The sequence below is a fragment of the Neopelma chrysocephalum genome, unplaced genomic scaffold, assembly GCF_003984885.1.
Source record: "Neopelma chrysocephalum unplaced genomic scaffold, ASM398488v2 Primary Assembly neopelma1_96926, whole genome shotgun sequence".
Classification (NCBI taxonomy): domain Eukaryota; kingdom Metazoa; phylum Chordata; class Aves; order Passeriformes; family Pipridae; genus Neopelma; species Neopelma chrysocephalum.
In genome coordinates, this window is record NW_020925569.1 from 2,088,306 (window position 1) to 2,110,429 (window position 22,124).

The 22,124-nt window shown below is 40.8% G+C and overlaps 1 protein-coding gene across 1 annotated transcript in view; it reads right to left on the minus strand.

The window, feature by feature from the left end:
* The window catches only part of ADAMTSL1 (ADAMTS like 1), a 404,153-nt gene that overhangs the window by 113,487 nt on the left and 268,542 nt on the right, over nucleotides 1–22,124 (minus strand). The window contains 3 exon segments of the mRNA XM_027670722.1: nucleotides 9,519–9,676; nucleotides 12,660–12,734; nucleotides 17,932–18,058. Of these exon segments, the coding sequence (XP_027526523.1) occupies nucleotides 9,519–9,676; nucleotides 12,660–12,734; nucleotides 17,932–18,058 (360 nt within the window).

The following is a 22,124-nucleotide window of genomic DNA, read 5'->3' on the forward strand; positions in this document are numbered from 1 at the left end:
AGGGTGAGGGTGGTGAGAGACTGTAAAATGTTGTTCAGAGAAGTTGTGGATGCTCTGTTCTTGGAAGTGTTCAAGGCCAGGTTGGATGGGGCTTTGAGCAACCTAGTGGAAGGTGTCCCTGCCCATGAAAGGGGGGTTGGAACTAGATGATCTTTGCTTTTTCTTCTATGACTGTATGAAGATGCTAGGAAAGAGGCAAGTGATGATGATGACAGAGATGTCAAATATAAAAGTAATGGAGAAAGGAGGCAAAGAGTAGTAATAATTTCATGTTTCTTGGAGTGGGAAAACCAGAAGGGATCAGTGGAAACATTGCACCAAGGGTTTTAAAATTAGATGTATTCTTCATTTTACACAGAGCATAGTTCAATGCAGTAACCATCCCACGACGTAAATGTTATCTAAAGGGCAAATGGAATATATTGATTAGGAGAATGATCATGTTCTACTAGTTGAAATAGTTTATACTGAACAGAAAAAAAAAGGTGGATATGAAACAGAATTGTACATTGTTTTCAAAAAGGCTATTTCATGGTTTTCCACAAATTTCACGACATTTGCCAAAATAGGAGAAAAAGGGCAGAATTTTCCTGAACTTGTCACAAGATCTAGTCAAGATAAATAATTATTACATCTCTTTTCAGGCTAGTCATTACTTGAGCTTGACCTAGAAATCATTACAATTGTATATTTTTTGGATACCATGAAATCAGAATGGGTGATTTTTCTGACTATTACTAAGAAGTATTGAATGCAAACATAGGTTGATAAAAAGCCAGTGATATGGATCATGTTACAGACATGCTTCCAGCTAAATCCCATCTGCACTCTGCAAACATGACCTCAGGAAGACACATATCTCAAGAAGTAGTATTGCTATACAATGAAGGGACAATATTCCATCGGTCTCTTCTAGATGAAGCAAACTGTTTCAGTCAGTTGAACTTGATAAAATAAAAGTGGAATCAACTAAACATGAACTGTTACTATATCTGTCCAGTCAGGTTTAATTCTATATCATCTACTTCCAGGAGCACCATCCTAACCCTGATCTGACAGTGCTTCCAAGATTCTTCATCACTTTCTGCCTGACCTGAAGCCTTCTCCCAAATATGAGGCATAATCTCTTCTGGAAACTTCACCAGTATCAGAATTAAATTACACTAAAGACCCTTATTGTCTTTACCCCCAGCACTCATATGGTAATATTTCAAATATCCAACAATATGTGAAGCATAAGCAATAACTCCTTGCTGCTAGAGCAGATTTGCATGTTTTGGCCTCTGCCCTAAAGCAAGTATTGAAATAATTTCTTATTTCATGCCACCAAGTAAATCACTATGTGCTGCTTGTTTAAAGTGATATTTAATCCAATCCTGGTCATAGCCTGACAAGGCCCATCAACCTCTCTGCCAGCTGGCTGCCTGTACACACATTATCTCTTCCTGCCCTTCCAAGTCCCTGAAGTCTTGACTAAGCTCAACCTTATTTTCTTCTGTTAACCTGGACTTTAACCAAATTCATTTATCTCACCACCAGTTTCTGCCAGCACTAGATTGCAGCTGAGCTAAGAGTTGTATGGCCAGCTCTAGTGCTCTGTGTAATTCAGCATCCTGTTTTGAGATGTATTTCATGACTTTTTGGACAATTGGTGGCCAAAATCCTAATCTCAGCAGCAACTCTGCTTAAGTGAACCCAGTCCATACCATTTCCAAATCAGCAAGCAGTACCTCCAGCCACCAGAACAAAAAAAGAGCCAGATAGTCTCTTCTAGCAGCAGCCCTTAGCCAAGGCTCATCAGCCCTAGCACTACAAAAAGATGTCAATACAAAATGCAATCCTAATCCAAAAATCTGTAAGAGCCTCTAGACAAACATTTACATGATCCAACTCTATATATCCCTGATGCAAAAGGCTTAGTCTGTGCAGGCACTATGAATGAACATTCATCTTGATACCAGGGATTTAAAATCAATATAAACATAGTCTAGTTTAGTTTTAGGCCTACAGTGGTTTCTCCTCCAAACTAACCCCAAGCCTTAGACAACACCCTTTACTAGACCTCGTTTTACGCCCATTGGCCTTTGCTGGCTCACACCTCAGCCACAGGGTTAGGGCCCTAGCTATGCAAAAATCATCCAATGAAACAGACTGTAACACTCTGTACTTTGCCAACCCCAAACCTTCCCTGGTAGTTCCTACTGATGGTTTCAGTAAGCCTATAACTCATGGAGTTCATATTTACAGTGCTGATTGCTTTAAACAGTTGACCAGTCATGAATGTTTGCAGTATTAATTCATCCTGCTCAAACAAGTGCAGATTCTCTATTTTGTGTCTGAAGTGAACAGTATCAAGAGAGGAGATATTTTAGCACAGACAGATGAATAAATCTGACACTGGCGATGCAGCAGCTAAGTGGCAGCTCTGCCAATAAAGGACATGTCCCCCTGTGTGGTATTACTACTGTGATCTCTAGATCACAGAAACAGAAAGATTTCCAAAAAAAACCTAACCTTCATTTGATCAGGATTGTATCAAACATGATACATTCTTCTTACAGAAAAAAGGCATTTCTATTCACGAGAATCAGAATTTTGTGCTGAAAACATCAAAACAGGAAAATCTTCAGAATTTAGGAAAAATAGTTCAAGTACAATTTAAGTTTACTGGCATCTTTCCCAGGTCTTTTGCCTGTCAAAAATTTGTAACTCTCAAACTATCAATATAAGAAATAAGAACATGAAAAACTCTGGTTCCTCTAAAATTTTGTGAAGCATCTTTTTTTTTTTTTTTAAGACAGCTGTTATACTGAATAATTTTTACCATTGTCTTGGTTTGAGACAATTTGGAGGGGCGGAGATCTTAGACAGAAGTCTCCTCCCTCAAATTCAATACCCCTGGTTTCTCCAATACGGAGAGAGAGAACAAATACACCCCAATGTAAGTGAAAAAGTAACTCGTTACCAAGAAGAAGTGCCAATAACAATACTGATAGAACTGCGTTAAATCAACTGATAAGGTGAGACTTCCCAAGCCCGGCTCACCAGACCAAACTGAGATGGTGGCTGCTCTCCCCCACCTGAGAAAAACACACATGGCCACAGGACAGAGACAAGATGGGCCACCCTTCCATGTGGTTTGCCTCCCCCATGCCTGGAAAACTTGGCAGGAATGGTTGGAGAGCCAGTGCTGGCAGGAAACGGTGGCTAGCTGGGATTTGATACTGGCAGGCACTTGCATGGCACTGGAGTGAGGCTGCAGTGCTGGTACAGGCAGCCGGAGCGGGGCTGCAGGTCCCCCAGGTGACTGGAAGGACCTGCAAGACACCTGTTGGATCCAGTGATGAGACCTGGTCACTGCAATTTCGATGTGCATTGGTCAAAGTGATGGTCACAGTCCAGATCCATTAAGGTGGTGGTGGAAGCCTTGATGGTGAGGGAAGCCCTGAAACTCAGTGTTATATATGCTCAGGTTCAGGTGGGAACACCTGTGATACCTTCCCTGAGCCGGGGGAGTTTTACACTGGATGACGTAATACTGTGAGTCACGGGGATGCTTCAGGAGTCTTTGACACCTGCTAAGATGATGCAGCTGTCTCTCAGATCAGTGTGGCTGAGTCCATTGTGGCCCATTATGGCTCATCAACAAGAGATGAATACCTTCAGGCTGGTGTGAAAGTTCCTGGGAGTTATCCCAGCTGAGTCATCTGTGTAAGGAAAAAGAAACACTGCCCCACCTTGCAGGATTTGCCTCTTGCTTATCTTGTTTAACACCCAGCTTGTAGCCTGAGGTGTCAGATGTGCAGGCTGGCAGTGATGACATCAATGAAAGAGGTACCAGTCTAATTAAAAAGGACTTCAAGGTCCTGGATGGATTAGTTAATGGGACAGGAGCACAGGTGGTGTTGCTTCAGTTCCTGCAGTAGCAGGGATGAATGAGGAGAGGAAAACCCATCTTATCAATAGGTGACTAAAGGATTGGTGCTGCCGGCAGAATTCTGGCTTTTTTGTCCATGGGACAAATTCTATGGTACCAAGCCTGCTAGAGTCAGATTGGCTTCATCTGTCTAGCAAGGGCAAAAGGACTGTAGCCCATAAGTTGTTGAGGCTGATCAGGAGGGCTTTCAACTAGGTTTGAAAGGGGAAGGGATTGAAACCAAGCTCTCCGGAGATGAGCCTGAGGGTGGAAAGCCAGAGTTAGAAGTGAAATCAGCAGCCCAGCTGGAGTGCATGTACACCAATGCACACAGCATGGGTAACACACAAGAGGAGCTGGAAGCCATCATGCAGCAGGAAAGCTGTGCTGTAGTCGCCACCACAGAAACGTGGTGGGATGACTTCCATGACTGAAGTGCTGCCATGGGTGGCTATAAGCTCTTCGGAAGGCATAGGCAAAGTAGGAGTAGTGGAGGAGTGGCTCTATATGTTAGAGAGTCTCTTGACTCTGTAGAACTTGAGGTCAGTAACGATAAGATTGAGTGCCTGTGGATCAAAATTGGGGGGAAGGCCAACAAGGTGACATCCTGGTGGAATGTCCAGACAGATGGGTTACAGACCATCCAACCAGGATGATGAGGATGATGAATTATTCTACAAGCAGCTGCATGGAGGACTTGGGAAACAACAGGCCCGTCAGCCTGACCTCAGTGCCTGGCAAGGTTATGGAGCAGATCATCCTAAGTGCAATCACACAGCACCTACAGGATGGACAAGCGATCAGACCCAGCTAGCATGGGTTTAGGAAGGACAGGTCCTGTCTGACCAACCTGATCTCCTTTTATGACCAGGTGACCCGCCTGGTGGATGGGGGAAACGCTGTGGATGTGGTTTATCTGGACTTCAGCAAAGCCTTTGACACTGTCTCCCATAGCACACTCCTGAAAAAGCTGGCAGCCCACGGCTTGGACAAGGGCACTCTCTGCTGGGTCAGGAACTGGCTGGTGGCTGGGCCCAGAGAGTGGTGGTGAACGGTGCTGCATCCAGTTGGCAGCCAGTGGTGTCCCCCCAGGATCAGTGTTGGGCCCAGTTCTATTTAATATCTTTATTGATGATCAGATGAGGGGATCGAGCGTACCATTAGCAAATCTGCAGACTCCCCCCCCAAGCTGAGAGGGGAGTGTTGATCTGCTGGAAGGCAGGAGGGCTCTTCAGAGGGACCTGGACAAGCTGGAGAGATAGTCTGATTCCAATGGGATGAGGTTCAACAAGGCCAAGTGCCGGGTCCTGCACTTTGACTACAACAACCCCCTGCAGCACTACAGGCTGGGCACAGAGTGGCTGGAGAGCAGCCAGGCAGAAAGGGACCTGGGAGTTTGGGTTGACAGGAAGCTGAACATGAGCCAGAAGTGTGCCCAGGTAGCCAAGAAGGCCAGTGGCATCCTGGCCTGGATCAGGAACAGTGTGGCCAGCAGGACCAGGGAAGTGATTCTTCCCCTATGCTCAGTGCTGGTGAGGCCGAACCTGGAGTACTGTGTCCTGCTCTGGGGCCCTCAGTTCAGGAAGGATATTGAGGGGCTGGAGCAGGTCCAGAGAAGAGTAACAAGGCTGGTGAAGGGACCGGAGCACAAGTCCTATGAGGAGAGGCTGAGGGAGCTGGGGTTTTTCAGCCTGGAGAAGAGGAGGCTCAGGGGAGACCTCATCACTCCCTACAACTCCCTGAAATGAGATTGTAGCCAGGTGGGGGTTGGTCTCTTCTCCCAGGCAACCAGCAGTAGGACAAGAGGGCACGATCTTAAGCTGTGCCAGGGGAGGTTTAGGATGGATATTAGGAAGAAATTTTTTACAAAGAGAGTAATCAGACATTGGAATGGGCTGCCCAGGGAGGTGGTGGATTCTCCGTCCCTGGAGGTTTCTAAGATGAGATTGGATGTGGCACTTAGTGCCATGGTCTAGTAACCACAGTGGTGTTGGCTCAAGGGTTGGACTTGATGATCTCAGAGGTCTTTTCCAACCCGGCTGATTCTATGATTCTATGCACACCTTGGGCACCTGACCTGGGTGGCCACCCTGCGCAATGTTAGCAAAGCACACACCAGCAAAGCACACTGCTGATGGAGCCATGAGCACCAGTAGTCCAGTCTCTGACAGCACCGAGGAGGTCACTGCAGGTGGTCTAATGTCATTAAACACCAGCAGTTCAATCTCTTTAAAGAAGGCAAAACACCAAAAAGCCAAAAAGGCATATTTGGTGAAAAGGTGGATACCAGAATTTTTGTGCAACCCAGGTCAACCATTTACATATCTTGTGAAGAGTCTGCCAATAGTTTAGCACATGAGGAATGTACCACTGACTATTACAAAGTAAAGAAACCCAAAGAAATCCAATAATTATACAATTCAGCTACTCCAGGAACAGCATGACGTTTCTTCTTGTAATTTTAAAGCACTCCATGTCACCAATAAAGAAACTTAAATGTGAACTCCTACACTGAGTTTCTACTTCTGAATTATGTTCAGGTGTCTAACTTGACCTCCCTCAATAAGAGCATTCAGGGTCAAACGAAAAGGATTACAACAGTAATTCTGGAGACAATGACCCTAAAAATAGAGTTCTCCTACATCTACAAATTCACTTAGATCTATTTGCAGAAAAATCTGCCTTGGCCCAGGAAAGTAAATCTTGACACCCAAAGAGATCCCACATTGTAAGGAAAACTTGATAATACCACAGAGAAACCTTTAATGTGAATTTTTTTTTTAAGACAAGTACTTTAACTTCACATGCTGAAGGCACAATAGTCATGAATATACAAGGTATGGAAAACAGTTGCCAAGTTTGTCATAACTGAGAGGTATGCATGCATTTTGGTACTCCTGCATCAGCCTTACTTGTATGTACATGTTTATATCTGACAAAATAGAAAAAAAAATAGATATCCAGAAGGAAAAAAAAGTGTAGAAAAATAATTTAATAATATAGAATAATATCCTTGTTGCATGAAGTAATATCTAAAGTACCTTCTATAGCTGTTGATTAAAAAACTAACTGTGATTCAACTGAAAGGAATTTTTAAGTGCCTAATTTAAGGCAAAATTTAATGATAGCCTCAGAAAAAATCCTACAATTGCAAACCATTTGGGTTTTTTTTGGTACATTCTTCTATATCCACTAAAGACAACAGATATGCTAATAAATTAACACCTACTGAATCATGTTACTCTGACTTTCAAAGGTGCAAAGACATAGCAGAACTAATAAAATTGTTTTATCTCAATTCAGCAGTGGCCGTTGTCCCCATGACTGCCAGCTTGTCCACTCATACTGGACCAGATAGTCATCATGTAAGTAGGGTACTCCTTTGATTTAACCAGCACTTCTCACCTTGCTTTGATAGAAAAGAAAATGTAAGCACTAAAGGGATAAAGGTATTTTATCTATCATAAATATTCCACCTATCATAATAGTGGAAATAGGAGGAAAACAGTACAACCCTCCTGTCTTGGTTTAATGACAATATATTCGGGAGGTGAGACCTCTAATGAAACGAACCCTGCTTTTATTATTTCCCTCCCCTAAACATAGAGAAGACAAAAAAATTACAAGGAGTCTGAATGAAGAAGGAAAAATTAGAATTTTACTAAAACTTAAATCCCCAATAATAGGAGAAAATATCACCTAACTACCCCTCTCTGCCCTAGGGTAAAACAAAACTTGGAAGGATATTTCATCCAAAAAAATTTTATGCATCTAAAGTGCTTGGTGTGGGTTCTGTTGTAGCAACCACATGAGTGTGTTGGTAGCGGGGCTGGGGATGACCCAGCATGGTCCTGGAGCCTGGCGGGAGCTGAGTGGGCTTGGGCCATGGGGTAGTGGCGCTTTGTGCGGGTGAGAGAGAGAAACGGTTGCAGCTGAGATGGTAGTGACTCTGGAGAAGGGAATTCCCAGGTTGGTGGCGGCAGCTCCCAGGCTACTGTGAAATAGCTCCAAAAGTGCTCTGAGAAAACAGTGCTATGGTGGTTCCACTGAGTCTGAGCTTGGTTGGACAGTGAAGTAATGGCTCTGGCAAAGACTCTGAGCACCTGCAGTCCTTCAGTGGGCAAAACCCGGGTACACAGAGAGCAGTTCGGGCCCATGCCCACCTTTTAGCTCCTGTCTCCTGAGTTCCCGGGATGGAAAGGGATCCGCCTTTCTGGCAGGTCTTGAGACCCCTGGGGACAGTCTGCCCCTGATCCAGCTCGGACAGGGCGATCCCCACGCTCCAAAATTACATAGTGGTGTGGAAATATTTGTAACTGAAAAATCCTTCCCATCTAACTAAAACTACAACAGCGCCTGTTACCATTTCAGGGCCATTGGTCTATATGATGAGCTCTTTCAAAAAGGTATGTTCTAACTAACCAGGCTGCCAGAAATTCATAGACAACAGAAATAATGCAAAGTGAGAAATGCTGTTTCCATTGCACTGATGTTCACCATCTCTGTATCATCTGTAAAACAGGTAAAGGTGTTTCAGATATCTTGAATTGATCAGTATCTATTTTAGTAAGGCATTTTCATTCTGATCTTCAAAGAGTAAGGAACATATTCCTTAGGTCAGGCTTCTCCTTGTGAACCAGTTCTGAAAATTTCAACTTGCTTTTTCTCCTGCTGACATACCACAATGAGCAGGGGACAGTCTACAGGGCTGCGCTACTTCCCAAGTTAACCCATTCCAGCCTGGCCCAGCTTAACCCAACACAATCACTTAAGACATTTTCCAGTTCATTGTTCAAACCTCTAGCTGCCATCAGCTCAAGGTTAAAGCAAATGTCATCTACCTCTGGAGCCCATGGTGAAAAATTTATGTAGTCCTGGACATGGTTTTACAGTTTTACAGCTGCAACCCTTCAAGTTGCTTGGACCTACCGGAAAAGGATTTATTTTATTGTAACTCCCAAATGTTCATTTTTGTATGTGTGTTTTCCCACAGAATGTGCGCATTGCTTCCAGCAATGTGTTTTATATTACCTGGAAGAATAGAAATGCTCTAATGGGAGGAAACAATCTTATTCTTATTGCCAGTGCAACAAAAAGCACAACTTCAAAATGACGCCATGACTTCTCAAGCAAAGTCACCCCATTTATTTTGGAGGTTGGGGACCTCACTCTTCTCTCTTATAGTCTTCTGTGCAATTACACTAAACCCTACAAACTGTGGGCCAAAGATGCACACAAAGATTCTTTTTGCCTATCACAGACAAAGCAAGTTGCTTGTCATTGATTTATCCCTACCTCAGTAGTGCATATAGAAGGGAATCTGTCTTTTCCTGTAATAAGTTCATCTTTTCTTTTTAGGGCACACATTGGGCATGCCTTTCTTGACATAAATTCAGTCTCTCTCCTGAGGACTGTCCAGTGAGGCTTTCATCAGATATATAACTATAAAGAATTTCATGTAGAGTTCAGGAGCTAGCCTGGACAAGGCTTTGTGATAAACATCTACTGGAAAATTAAGATATAGAAAAATATCTGTCATCTTCCTAATGCATCTTACCTTACTTCATGTTGCTCTAAGATGTCAGTGACCAATAACCCTCACCTTGATAGTGAAGTCTGCAGTGAGAGGACCAGATATTCTTAAGATCTCCTTGTCAGGAAACTTCTGGAAGTCAATGCTAGAATTTTCTACAAGAAAGGAGCCTGTGGTGCTGAGGCTGTTTTCACTCTTCAAACCTTGAAGAGTCTTGGTTTCCAAATCTGACAAATAGAAAAAAATTAAAGGGAAACTAGAGCATTGCAATTTGAAGCAAGAGCAAGTGAGAGCAGAAAAAGAAAACCAACGCAAAAGAGTGGTGTTTCAGATTAGCCTCCTAAATCAGTAATAATACAACTACTTTTTTTTCCCCCCGTAGTTAATTCACATTCCCATACTTTTCTTTTTTCTCTTCAATCTGCTTTTTGTCTTTCTTCAACCCTTAGATTTTTAGATTGAATTTCCCTCCTCACCCATAGCTCATACTTTTACTCTCTTCCAGACATATTAATCCATTCTTAGTTAGGCATATTTGCTGTCGTTTAGCTCACTCTCAGTAAGTCATGCTCGTATGTGAAGCATGACTCAAACCTTGGCCCATGAGTGCTGTTAAGTTGCTGTACCCTCTTGCAGTTCAAAGGTGGTTCAATAACCACATGTTGTTGTGGTAGAAAATTAACGCAAAGCAGAATGTTCAGGAAAGAAAGATCAGTATGACAGCAATCCTGTCTCCTCTCCAGAAGTAGCCTGATCTATTGCAGTGGACTAGAAAAGGAAAGTGAGTCCTGAACCCTCCTGAGCTCTCCCTCTGGCTCTCTGAATTCACAGCTCCCAAAAAGCAGACATTAAGTCAGATACTGTTTGGTAGCAGTTACTTCTGATTGTCATAATAAAAATATTAGTAATTTATTAAACAGAAATCAACAGTCAGAAAATAGATCTGTCTCATCACCTAATTAGCCTCTCCACCAACTCCAGATTATGTTTTACAGCATGTTTACCAGTAAAACGTTTCTCATAGTTATTTAAAAGTGATAGTGCATTTCATTATGAAGGATTGCAAAGCTGCAAACCTTTTACATGTATTTATGAAATTATGCACAAAATCTTCTCCAATAGAGAGAGGCAGCCAAAGCAAAATCTGAGTTAGATGTTGGCATACTATTCATCTGTGATGGAGACATATTTTCAAAGAAAACAAATGGGAGAAATGTTTTTATTTGCGTATATTTTTGTTTTTATTTGTGTATATTAAGTATTTTTCTTTAGGGAAGAAAGATAATTGCACTAATTAGACTGCTTTTCATGGTGGGTCAAGGGAATTAATTAATGAAGGAAGTTGCTGAGACAGTATACTAAAAATTTGCACTGTATTAATGAATTCCTTGGTTTTCAGTGAGATTAATCTCTTCCTTTGTGATGGCCACTTGGCCATCTATTTATTTCTGGACAAGGCTGCATGCAGGAATAAAGATGGTTTGAAGACTTGTGTATATATAATCAGCCACCTGTTGACTTCTCCCACAACCAAAGTTCACAGGGCAAGAGACTCTCCCTCCCTGAGCAACTGATTATAGCTCATACATATATAAAACCCTTTGACAGGTGAAGAGAAAGATTCATGGAGACATCTGAAACAAGAAAGAGATGTATTTGGACTTATTCATGTTTACACAGTGCAGTTCATATAAATCTTAACCAGTGACTCAGGCAGACCCCTCTGATTCAAATCTTTTTGTCTTGAAATGTGATATGGTCTGAGTGAAGACAGCTTTAGATCAATCTCTCCAGCTAAAATCTCATTTCTCTCTAAGCTGTCTTATAGCTTAATTTCACTGAAACAATAATAAAAATATGATTTTTTTTCTACCTTGGAAGATAGCATCTATACTGGAAAAGAATATAGGAGAAAAAGGAAGACTGCAAACCATGTACTGGGAAAGTAGTAACAGCCATTACTGGGAGCAGCTCAGAAATACTTGAAGGTCCACTTAAAACTGAAGCACAGGAAGCATTTGAACTTTTAAAAAAAAGAAAATATATTTTTTTCTTGGTTTATAATCTGTAATTTGCTGGTCTTTATTCAGAGCTCTAAATTGGAAAAACCATTAAAGCATATCCACTGCTTTCTCAACACAAGTAGGGAGCTAGAGAACAGGACTTATAAACCACTCCTTATTTTGCCACTTATATCTTTGGGCAAAAGAAATCCGAAGAGAGTGGAATGATTTGGTGTTTCACACCTTGCTGATACTAATGTTTGTATCTACACTGACAAGCATAGAGGACTCTAACTGGTCCATGCTGCAGGAAATTCTAATGACTTTTGGACTATCTTAAAATAATTTGTGCTACTGAGAGGTCATGCAGTACAGTTTGGTTGTTTTCTGACAGTTAGCATATACTAACACTTTAGTATACATTTGCTGCTGAAAAAGAGAGCAGCTTCTGAGCAGCTACTGCATTGGAAGGTGAGAGAGGGATGCAGGAGCTTCTATTCATGAAATAAATGGATTTGCCTTCAGCTCTCGCAGAGTGTTCTCAAATCCTGAGACTTCTCACAGAGAAGAGGGATATAGAGCTGCTAGGATACACAGATGAAGCAGGGAAGTGTTATAGACACCAAGTGATGGGCTAACAGCACTCCAGTGGTCTTAACTGCTTGGAGCAATACCACTGCTAAGGAGCATGGTTTGACTCGTGCATGCTGTTTCAGATCTTCAGACTGTGATTTTGTGCACGTGTGCATGCGTGTGTGCATGCGCGCAAGTATGTGCATAAGACTGCATGTGTATATCAAGGGGACTGAGAGAGATTGTCATAACAGAAACACGTTAAAGTCATAAGCAGCTTGATGGCTAAGCTCAGCTGTGGAGAAGCTTATACTTTACTGTCCTCAGTATTTCTTCACTCAGTGGTATATATTTTATTAAACAAAAGCACTTGACAGCAAGTGAGCCAGCCAAAGGATAAGCCAACAGAAAAATTATAGAGGGGCAAGGAATTCTGCAATGTTGGCCAAAGTCTGCTCTGAAAAGTGTGTACCCCTGATGTAACTGGGTCTGAGAAGAACTTCTAAGGGTAGGACTCATCCGCGTGTTGAAATCAGTAATCTGAGAGAAGGAAACCAGACATCACAATGTAGACAGAGCACTGCAGGTTACCAAGGCTCTCCTAAACAAATGTACACTATCTTATTCTACTTACATAAATGATCGGGTCCTTTCAGCATGAGGCGAACTTGCCTGCTTCCATAGGGAATAGCAACCACTGTATCATCTACTGTGGGAAGGCAAAAATGCATCGAGTAAATAAGCAAAGAAACTCCCATCTGTTTTCAAAGAAGCAGTGAAATAGGTGCTTACAAGGAAGTGAAAAGAAAAGCCTTAGGACCAATTAAACAACTCTAAGAATTATGATTAAAAATCTGAACAAAAAAAGAACTTGTTAAATGTGGTAAGAACCTTCTGCTAAGAACCCAAATTAGTTGATTTTATTGATTTTCAACTACTTCACAACTATTTATGGATTTGAAGAATAACTAATAACTTTCTATTTCATCATGACTCCGCTTAAACTTTTTTCAAGTATTTTGAATTGATATTTGTGGCAGAATATTGCACTTATGAAGCCATGTGGAGCTTTGCCTGTGGGATTTAAACCAACGTGTGAATTACCATGTAGGCCACATGCACTTGTAAAAGTTAGCTCAGCATTTCTAAAGAGTCGGCAACCTCAGTAATGTCCTCAATGGAGACAGGAAGGAAAGGCGTGGAAAGATGATATAAAATGTTATACCTGGGTCATGAAGTGGGACACCCAGAGAATGCTGACCTGAACTAACCAGCATGCTTCATTTACCTTTCCCTGTCCTTTCTGCCTCCTTCCCATATAACTAACAGCTGGGAAAGAAAAAGTGTGTATGCCTAGCAGGATTTTTGGGGGGGTGAGAAGGTGGTAGACATGAGAGAAGCAAAGTCTCTTTCACTATCTATCCACTAGAACTACTCACACCTGCGCCATGAAATGCTTACTAGCAGGAGCTAAGCTCTGCTCTCAAAGCAATGTGTTGCTTTGTCAGGTAAGGCTAACTCAGACAATAAAAGCATTTCATCTTTCATTCAAACATATGAGCTGGGGCCTTACCTTTCTGACCAGACCAAAAGGGGAAAACCATTGGAACCTGGCTAAATCAGGATTCTCACTTACCAGCAAAATAGTTATTAATGTTGTCATTTTAGATCAAAAAATGAGGAGAATCAACACAGAGAGGAAACATTACCCGAAACAGGAACTTTTGAACAATACACTCATTCGTCCAAACCTACGATATCTCAGAACTGTGAATTAGAACCCTGTTCAAGCTCTCAGGCCATGTTCCATGTTCAAGATCTGATGGAACCATGTTCCATTTTTCAATATCTGATCTGATATGTTTCCTCAAACAATCCAGGAATTTCAGTGTCTCCTAAGTCTTTTGTAACACTGGGATTAAACTCTACTCAACACACATTCTACTCATACACATCTATGATATTGATTAGTAAAGGTAGAAATCTTTAATCTCTATGCAGAATTCAAATTTTCTACTTGAAAAGATAAATATTCAAGTTCTAAAAAATTCACTAAATACTGATATTCTAGTACTGATTTATTGGTACCATTCTGGCACTCATATTCAAGATAATCAGTAGAATAAACACATTTTATCCATTTTGGGGAACAAAATACATGAGTATTATAAAGTAAAATACACAGGTATCCCCAGAAATGCCAAGACAGTGGAAAGAATTCAAAAATTTATTTAGAAGGCCAGAACATGAAAAACTTACAAATACTTCACAGGCACCAGGCCCCAGGGAGAAAAAGGCAAGTTCCCACCCTCTCTAGGGCCTTTAGCATCCTCTCTGTTTCTCCCCTGCCTTCCCAAGGCCTCTGTATATGTCTGCTAGGGTTACCTCTCTCCAGCATAGCAGAGAGAGATAACACAGCTCTCTCTGCCACCCCATCTGGACCGCAGAAGGGAATAAAAAAAATCCAACCCCCTTGGGAAGGCATTTTGCAAGACTTCCTAAGCGAAAACAAGTTTCTAGCTTTCCTGTTACAAATTCTTCTGAAAGCACAACTATTACTACAGTATGACATATAATTTTGGTGTATATATATATATAACATTCATTGGAATGAGTCTGGGAAAACCATTATGTCAATTTTCAAAAAAAAAAAAAATTAATGGCCTTTTTACAAGTGCAGTTCCATGCCATTATGATATTTGACTGCCTCTCAGTTACAAGCTCTGTGCTGGAGAGTTAACAACTCACTGATATGTCACCAAAAAACTGGACAGTTTAAAGCTCATGCGAGCTGATGTTTTCAGCATGGCTCTTCTGCCCCAGGATATCACTAGGACTATATTTCACCTGATCTTGCAGTTGCTCTCCATTTGAAATCCTAGCATGCTTTATGTGAAATGCAAAGCTCAATGGGATTTATGCTTATCACTGTGCTTCCTGCTTTCACAAAGCAGAAACAGTGGGAACTGAAGGATAACCTCCTGCAGGGAACAATGATAAGAAGGAGACATTTTGTGTGAAGAGACATGTGAAAGTAAGCATGGTAATATTTAGTCACAGCTCCCTCTAAGCAAAAAGGCAGATTGTGGAGCAGCTGTGTGGAACACAGCACACAAAGTGCATTAACAGGTGGTTGGTTTTCTCCAGAGACCAGGCACAGAGAAGCAAGGGAGAGTCCCAGATAACTGAAAGGACAGTGGCTCAGGGCTGTGAAGAATGTGCAAAGATTTAGGCAGAAGTTAAATGTCATGTGCATACATCAGATTCCTATGAGAGATCAGTTTCTTGTAGTTTTGGATTTTTAATTTGGATTTTGTGCAAATGGTCTCTCAGTTCTCAGGATGAAAAATGGAGTTCTTTCTATTTCCTCATTACTATTGATATTTAATGGATATCTGGAACTGAATCTATTTTTGGCAACTATGGCAAGAGTAATTATGTAAGTATCCAGACTACCTCAGTGTAACAATTTCTACAATTCTCTTTTAAAAGTAGTCTACTCCACTATTAGACGTCAACCCTTCTTTAGAGAAATACTCTAAATATAATATTGCACAAGGTTACTGGCAAGTTTCACTCACAACTTATGGGATCAACTCTTTAGCTTCTTAAGGAATACAAAGAAGCCTGCTTAAACATAGCTTATCTCCATAGGAAGGACATACACTCTTTCCTAAAGAAGATATTATTAAAAAAAAAAGAGAAAGATGCAGACTTAGAAAGACTGAACCCACCAGCCTTAGTACTAAGAGAAACGAATATTTCTGAAATGAAGATTTTTGTAGTGTTTTTATTATTATTCTTAAAAAAGCATAGACACAGGTGCTTTCTTTTTCATAAAAATGTAGGCGAGAATTCAAGTCCATGTTACCTCCTGCCCTGCTATGTTTCTGTTTCTGAGGCCACTGAGAGATGTATACTAGCCCTATAAATAGTGAGGGAGCTGTTTCTGTAGCAAGTGTTTATAGTGACAAATAAGCAAGATGCTGACACGAAGTGCTAATTGCGTCGGGGAGGATAAATGCAGAAAATTAACATTTTTAACATTTTTGGTTTTTAACATTTAAAATCTCAAATTTTCACAACATTTCCATAAAACATTTGGAAGCAAACCTCAGAAAGAATTCTTACTAATTCACACATTCAAAGGTGATCCTTAACTGTGTCTTTAGAATTGTAAAAATCCAATTTAAAAGAAGATTTTCTTTTGATACGTTCAAAATTCATAGTGTTGCATAACAACATGTATGTTTACAGCAGGGAATGGAACAATGCCCCATGGTTTACGCAGAGTACAAACAAAATCTATGATTATCTACTTCAGCTCTGAATACCAATTATTTGTGGCAAATGTGTCTGAAAAATCCATTCTCTAATATTTTTTTCACATTTATCTCACTCTATGCTTTCTGCCATTGCTCTACTACCTATATAACATTCTTTATGTTTAATAGCAAACCACTGGGACTAAGGACTCTATTTTTTCAACATTTTAGTACTGTGCATAATATATTAGTGCTTTTATCCTCAGAAGAGGAGAAATGAGCACCTTTTTACCCAAAGCAACTGCAAAACAATGAATTTCTCCTATAGGAAGAGACATTTGCCAAAAAACTTAACAAACATCATGACGTCTCAAGTAGGCTGGAGATTTCCAAATCTGTTACTGCACATTGCAGAAGCAGGTAACAATGAGGCGAAATGCCATTTCTAAATCTTTGTGAATTATTTCCTTTGCCCTCTAGTGTGCAATTCTGCTTCAGCAATAGAACTCTTATGAGGATTATACAAAATCCTTCCTTCCTTCCTTCCCTCCCTTTTATTTTCTCCTACACTCTCCCTCTTAGTTAGCAAACACAGAGCCAGAGGTGCACTGTGCTAACTGCTGCTCTGCATACTGTGCTCCATAGTGAAGCAGTTATTCTTTCACAGAGAGAAGCTTTTGTAAAAAATACCCCTCACTGCTCCTCACAGAAGGTGAATGTTCTATATAGGAATATACTCTGTCTTCAGCAGATACTACACTGCTATTTGAATCTTTGAGGTCATGTGCTATTCAGCACTGGGAAAAGTGCTCCAGAATGGTAGAGCTGGTCTGATTGAACTCTAAGGCTGGGGGTAGCTTTGCATGCTAGCGCATGTGTGCCTACACAGGCATGAAAATACATTTACCTTTTAATCCTTCCTGCAAACTGACCAAACATGCCATATCTGTCATCCCTAAGCTTTTACAGCTCCATCTATGGTGCTGTAACAAGGCTGAAAAGCATGTCTGGGATCTAGGACAAACTAACCCTGTCACTGGGGCACACTAACGCTACTTTACCACTCTGGGTTGAAGCTGGCTCAGCGTGCAGGACAGGCCATGTTTGTCTGTAGGCCTCTCTCACATCCATGTAGGCACTTTCTGACAACTTAGGTTTCTCAGTTCACCACAGAACTGAGTCACCATGCTCAACATGCAGGTACACAGGCTGTGAGCATAGGTCTTAGAGAGAGCACTGTGCCAGGTTGGCACCACCAAGCCCTTGGGGTTCCTCTCTGCTGTGTAGCAGCATAAACCACTCTGTTCAGAGCAGTGTGGACTAAGTCCTATGCCTAGCCAGCTATCACAGCCAGAGAGGCGTCAAAAGAGACACCTCTTCTTGTTCTTCTTCGCAAGCAACTAGCTAGCTGAGATGGGGAATATACTGGTGACACCTTTCCACAATCCTCTGTTCACCCCCACAACGAGACCAGTAGTCCAAGCAAGCCTGCTTTAACCCAAGAGGCAAGAACCCATAGGGACAACCAGACTGACCATGATCATTCAGATGCCTGAGAAAGAGTGGGGTAAAATCTAGCTTGCAAGAAATGAGTACATCTCTAAGAGGGAAGATGGCACTTTACCAGAAGAAACAGCTTACGTTTATTTGCTGAGAGCTGGGACTTATACTGGCCTCGAACCAGCCGGCAGGTGGACCCATCTCCATTGCAGACCCCACAGTTATCTTCCTTGACAGTGCTTCCCAGCTGGCGGTCACAGCCAACGATCTGGCAAGAAAGGAAGATGTGTATTTCAATGTGAGCACCTACCAACTGACTGCTCGATCCATCTCTGCAACTAATTACCACTCAATTTCTCTCTCAGCAATTCTAGAGGGCCACAAAGTACCTTAGCAATGAAAGAGACTAAGCAAATCTGGCTGGGAGTTAGCGCTAAGGTGAGGCATGAGGTAGTGAACAGGTTAGTACTGAATGGCTTTTCCAGTCCAGAGGATGAAAAGAGTATTGTTGGAGGTTGTTATTTTAGGGCATTGAAAATATTTATTGGTCAGAGTCTTATCAGAAATTTCACTTCTTAAGAGTTTCACAAAGAAAAATGCATGAAACAGATAAGAAGACAGATAGGAAGCAGACGGACAGATAAAAGTAAAGAGCAGTGTAGATCAATGGTAACATGGCTCAGTGAAATTTTACCTGCTATGCAGCTGGGAAAACCATGTGGTTTTAGTTATATCTGACAATAATCCCATTCCACACTGTCAATGCCCGTATTCAGACATCATAAAAGATCTGATAAAGAAGAAGTGAATGATTGCAGCAAAAGAACTGAGAGTCAGAAACGCAGTTACCTGCTCTGAAATTGGTTTTATGCCTATATGTGAATTGTTTGGTTGAAAATTTTAAAAGTTGTATACATAAGCTAGGTTTATCAGTTTGCAAAACCCCCTATAATTCCCAGGAGAATCAAACATAAATTTATAATTAAGTACATTTAAAATTACGTAACGGAATGCAAATTTAACACAGTATTAATCTAGGCCTATTGCTGGCACTTGAGTTCTGCATCAAAGTTATGAATTTTGCACATAAATAACTGAAGTCCTAAAAATTACAAAAGTCCTTACAGAGTGTTATAACTATCTCTATAAGTACTAGAAAATGAAAAGCCTTCTAGCATTCTGGCATGCAGAGTAAGCAATAAAAAAAAAATTTTATGTAACTTCTACTTCTTATGAGTTTGTGCTAAGGCTGTTGGCCAAACAGAGAGTATACAGAAACACAGGATATTTTACATAAAGTTCTTGTTTCAGGTTTGAATTTCCCTGCATCACTGAGTTTCAGTTAAATCAGACAGCTGGGTCCTTGAAAATTATAACAGAAAATTATAAGAGCACTTATCAGCAAGATTCAAAAAGCTGTATATGTAACTTGCCCACTTAAACATTCAGACTAATATTTCTTATTTGTGCAAATCAGAGTGTGCAGAATTACAGATCTCTGCGAGAGTAAGAAGTACTTTTCATTTTGATATTATCTCTTCATTTGCCTATGAAAATGCAGACTTTGATTAATAACCAGTATTTGCTTTTAGCAATTCAATTTCCATTTCTAACATCATCACTTTACCAGTGGCACAATAACTGTTTCCTTGGTCATATCTGTCATACTGAGAGTATAATTAATTTAATTTAAATCATTACAGATTTAGATTCAGGCTAGCTGAAAGCTGTCATCAGATTTCTTTGACTGATCTTCCAGATCAGAACTGGGCCAAGCCTTCTATGCTTACGCATTATATTATAATGTCTCCAAGACAATTATTTGAAATCCAATGGAGTAAAAGCCACATGTAAATGATACATTTCCTTGAAAACCTAGTCATACCAAGACTGTAAGAGACATTTTAACACATTAGAAACACCATGACAAATAAGGGTTAGAAAGCTGAAGCAAAGTTAAGTGTACCTCGACTATCTTGACTGTACTACTCCATAGAGAACTTCCAAGTACAGATATATAAAGTGTAACCATGATATCATGTAAGATTTAAGTCTACTTTTTTTCTGAATAAGAATATCCCTACAGGAGCTGAATGTAGGCTGTTATGCTTTGATTTCCAAGAATGCCTCTGTGTAGACAAGATGGTAAAATGAATAACTTGCATGACCTGAAAACTGTATGACACAATGCCTACAAATCAGATTAATTTCCTTGTAATGCATTAGAGATTGCTAGCACCCACAGTGAGAAGGGTACTGCTGGGGAACCCAGATAACAGAAGAAAGATTAGAATTCCTTCTCAATGTCTGCACATAATATATTTTATTCTCAATAGTTTAGAAACTTCAATTTAGAGTATTACACAAATCTTTATCCCTTTGCCTATTTTGAAAAGAATATATGAACTGCTTGGATGTGAAATGAACTGAATCTTAAAACCAGGTATGAGGTAACCAATTTTAAAAAACAGCATTAACTATTTTAAAGTATTTTTAACTTATGAATCTCACATGTTGCCATGAGCTGTACCCTGATTAAAGTTAATTTACAAATTTACCAATTTGGAGTTAGGTCACAACTTGTAGAGGAAACTACCAGGAAAATCTCAGGTATGAAAGGAAGTTAACTGAAGTTTGTTTCTTTTTTTGAGCTGGATTGCCATTACCAGTGTATAGCATAAAAATATTTCTTCCGCTGAAATGCTGTATTTCAAATGGAAGAGCTCGTTAGCCTTCTGGCAATCATCCTAGGAGAAGGACAACTCTAATCTCAAACCCGGGCAGATGGAGCTCGCTTAGCCCTGTAAGGCCATCCATCTAAGAGAAGGTCACTCTAATCAAACCTACGTCCTGAGGACCTCGCTGCCACCGTCCAAGCTCGCTTGGCCCTGGCAGATGAACCTCAGGGTTAAAGGGTGGGTTCAGTTCCGCGCATACTGCATCTCACCTAAAAAATCCATTGCGCAGGCTTGAAGGCTTTACCCACATGCAAAAAGTCCTGCAGTGACGGGCGAGGGTTGAAACGGTAGGTGAAAGATGCACTGGGAGCCGCAGACTCAACCCTGCATGCAGGCGGTTCAGGATATTGGTCATTTGAGACTGACAGAGATGAGAGTCTCTTGGGGCAGCACCCTGAACGACCAAGCAGCCTTTTCAAGGACAGCACTGCTTGCTCCACTCGGAGAGGGGCCTAGAAAAGGTGGCCTAAACAAAGCTCATCTCCACCTTCACCCGGTTGGTTAACCGCAGACCAACGGGCATCTTCTTCCAATGCGGTCGCACAAAGAGCAAAAGACAAAGGCACACACCTGCCTCCAAAGGTGTACCTAAACTAACTCTAGCATGTTGGAACATAATATACCATCTAAGGATTCTTTCTGCTGTGTCTTTTGCAACCGGACGTGTCTATCTCGTATTGGCCTTTTTAGCCACCAACGTGCTTGCAAAAAACGTGGGTAGAGCCCTTCCCAAATCTTCGTTCACGAAGCCTAGCCATGACTGATGAGCAAAGTGGAACTATGGAGACCTCTGTGAATACAAACACTTCTGTGGTATACACAAAATGTATATTAACCTTCCTGTAATTGGTAGTGTCTCAGATAATTTACCGCTATTAAAATTCTTGATGACCTTAAATTAATTTCCTATTTGTCCCCAAGGTTTCTGTAGAGTTTTTTGTTTACTCTGTTAGATTATCTGTCCCAATAGACACACAGAGCTCTGGGAATATGTATAAAATTTTCACTAAAACCCCTTATGAGTGATTAACTAATGCCTGAAATAAAAAATATTCCCAAGTTCACTGTTTTTTTCTTTTTTCTCCCATCACTACCTAGGGAAATCTTTCTTCCATCTATCAAACATAATTATATGCATTTAAAAGGTTGCTAGTGGTTGCAATAGAGTCATTGATGCTTTAAAATGAAAAACTACTCCATATCTGTTATGTCACTTTTTAGTAGCTCTTACATGAAAACATTATATAATCTGGACTCTTATGAAAGCAAAAGATACAAAAAGGAAATACTAAAATGCTCCTCAAAAAATACATAGTTCATGAGAATAATAACTTCTGTCTCTCTGAGCACAAGAAACATAGGTTTGGCTGAGTGGACATGAGAATATGTAACTTCCATAACATTATTTTCACTCTCCATCAAGGCTGCAGAGAACTCACTGAAAAAGATTATGGAATGGGTGAAAACATGTCACTACCCCCCCAGAAGTCTGCAGAGAGTTAGCAAGTAAAGGCAGATTATGCAGAGCTCTGGAGGTCTCCCAGTATATGAAAATGTCAGCCATGTAGTATCAGAGTAAGGAAATCACAGGTGAGC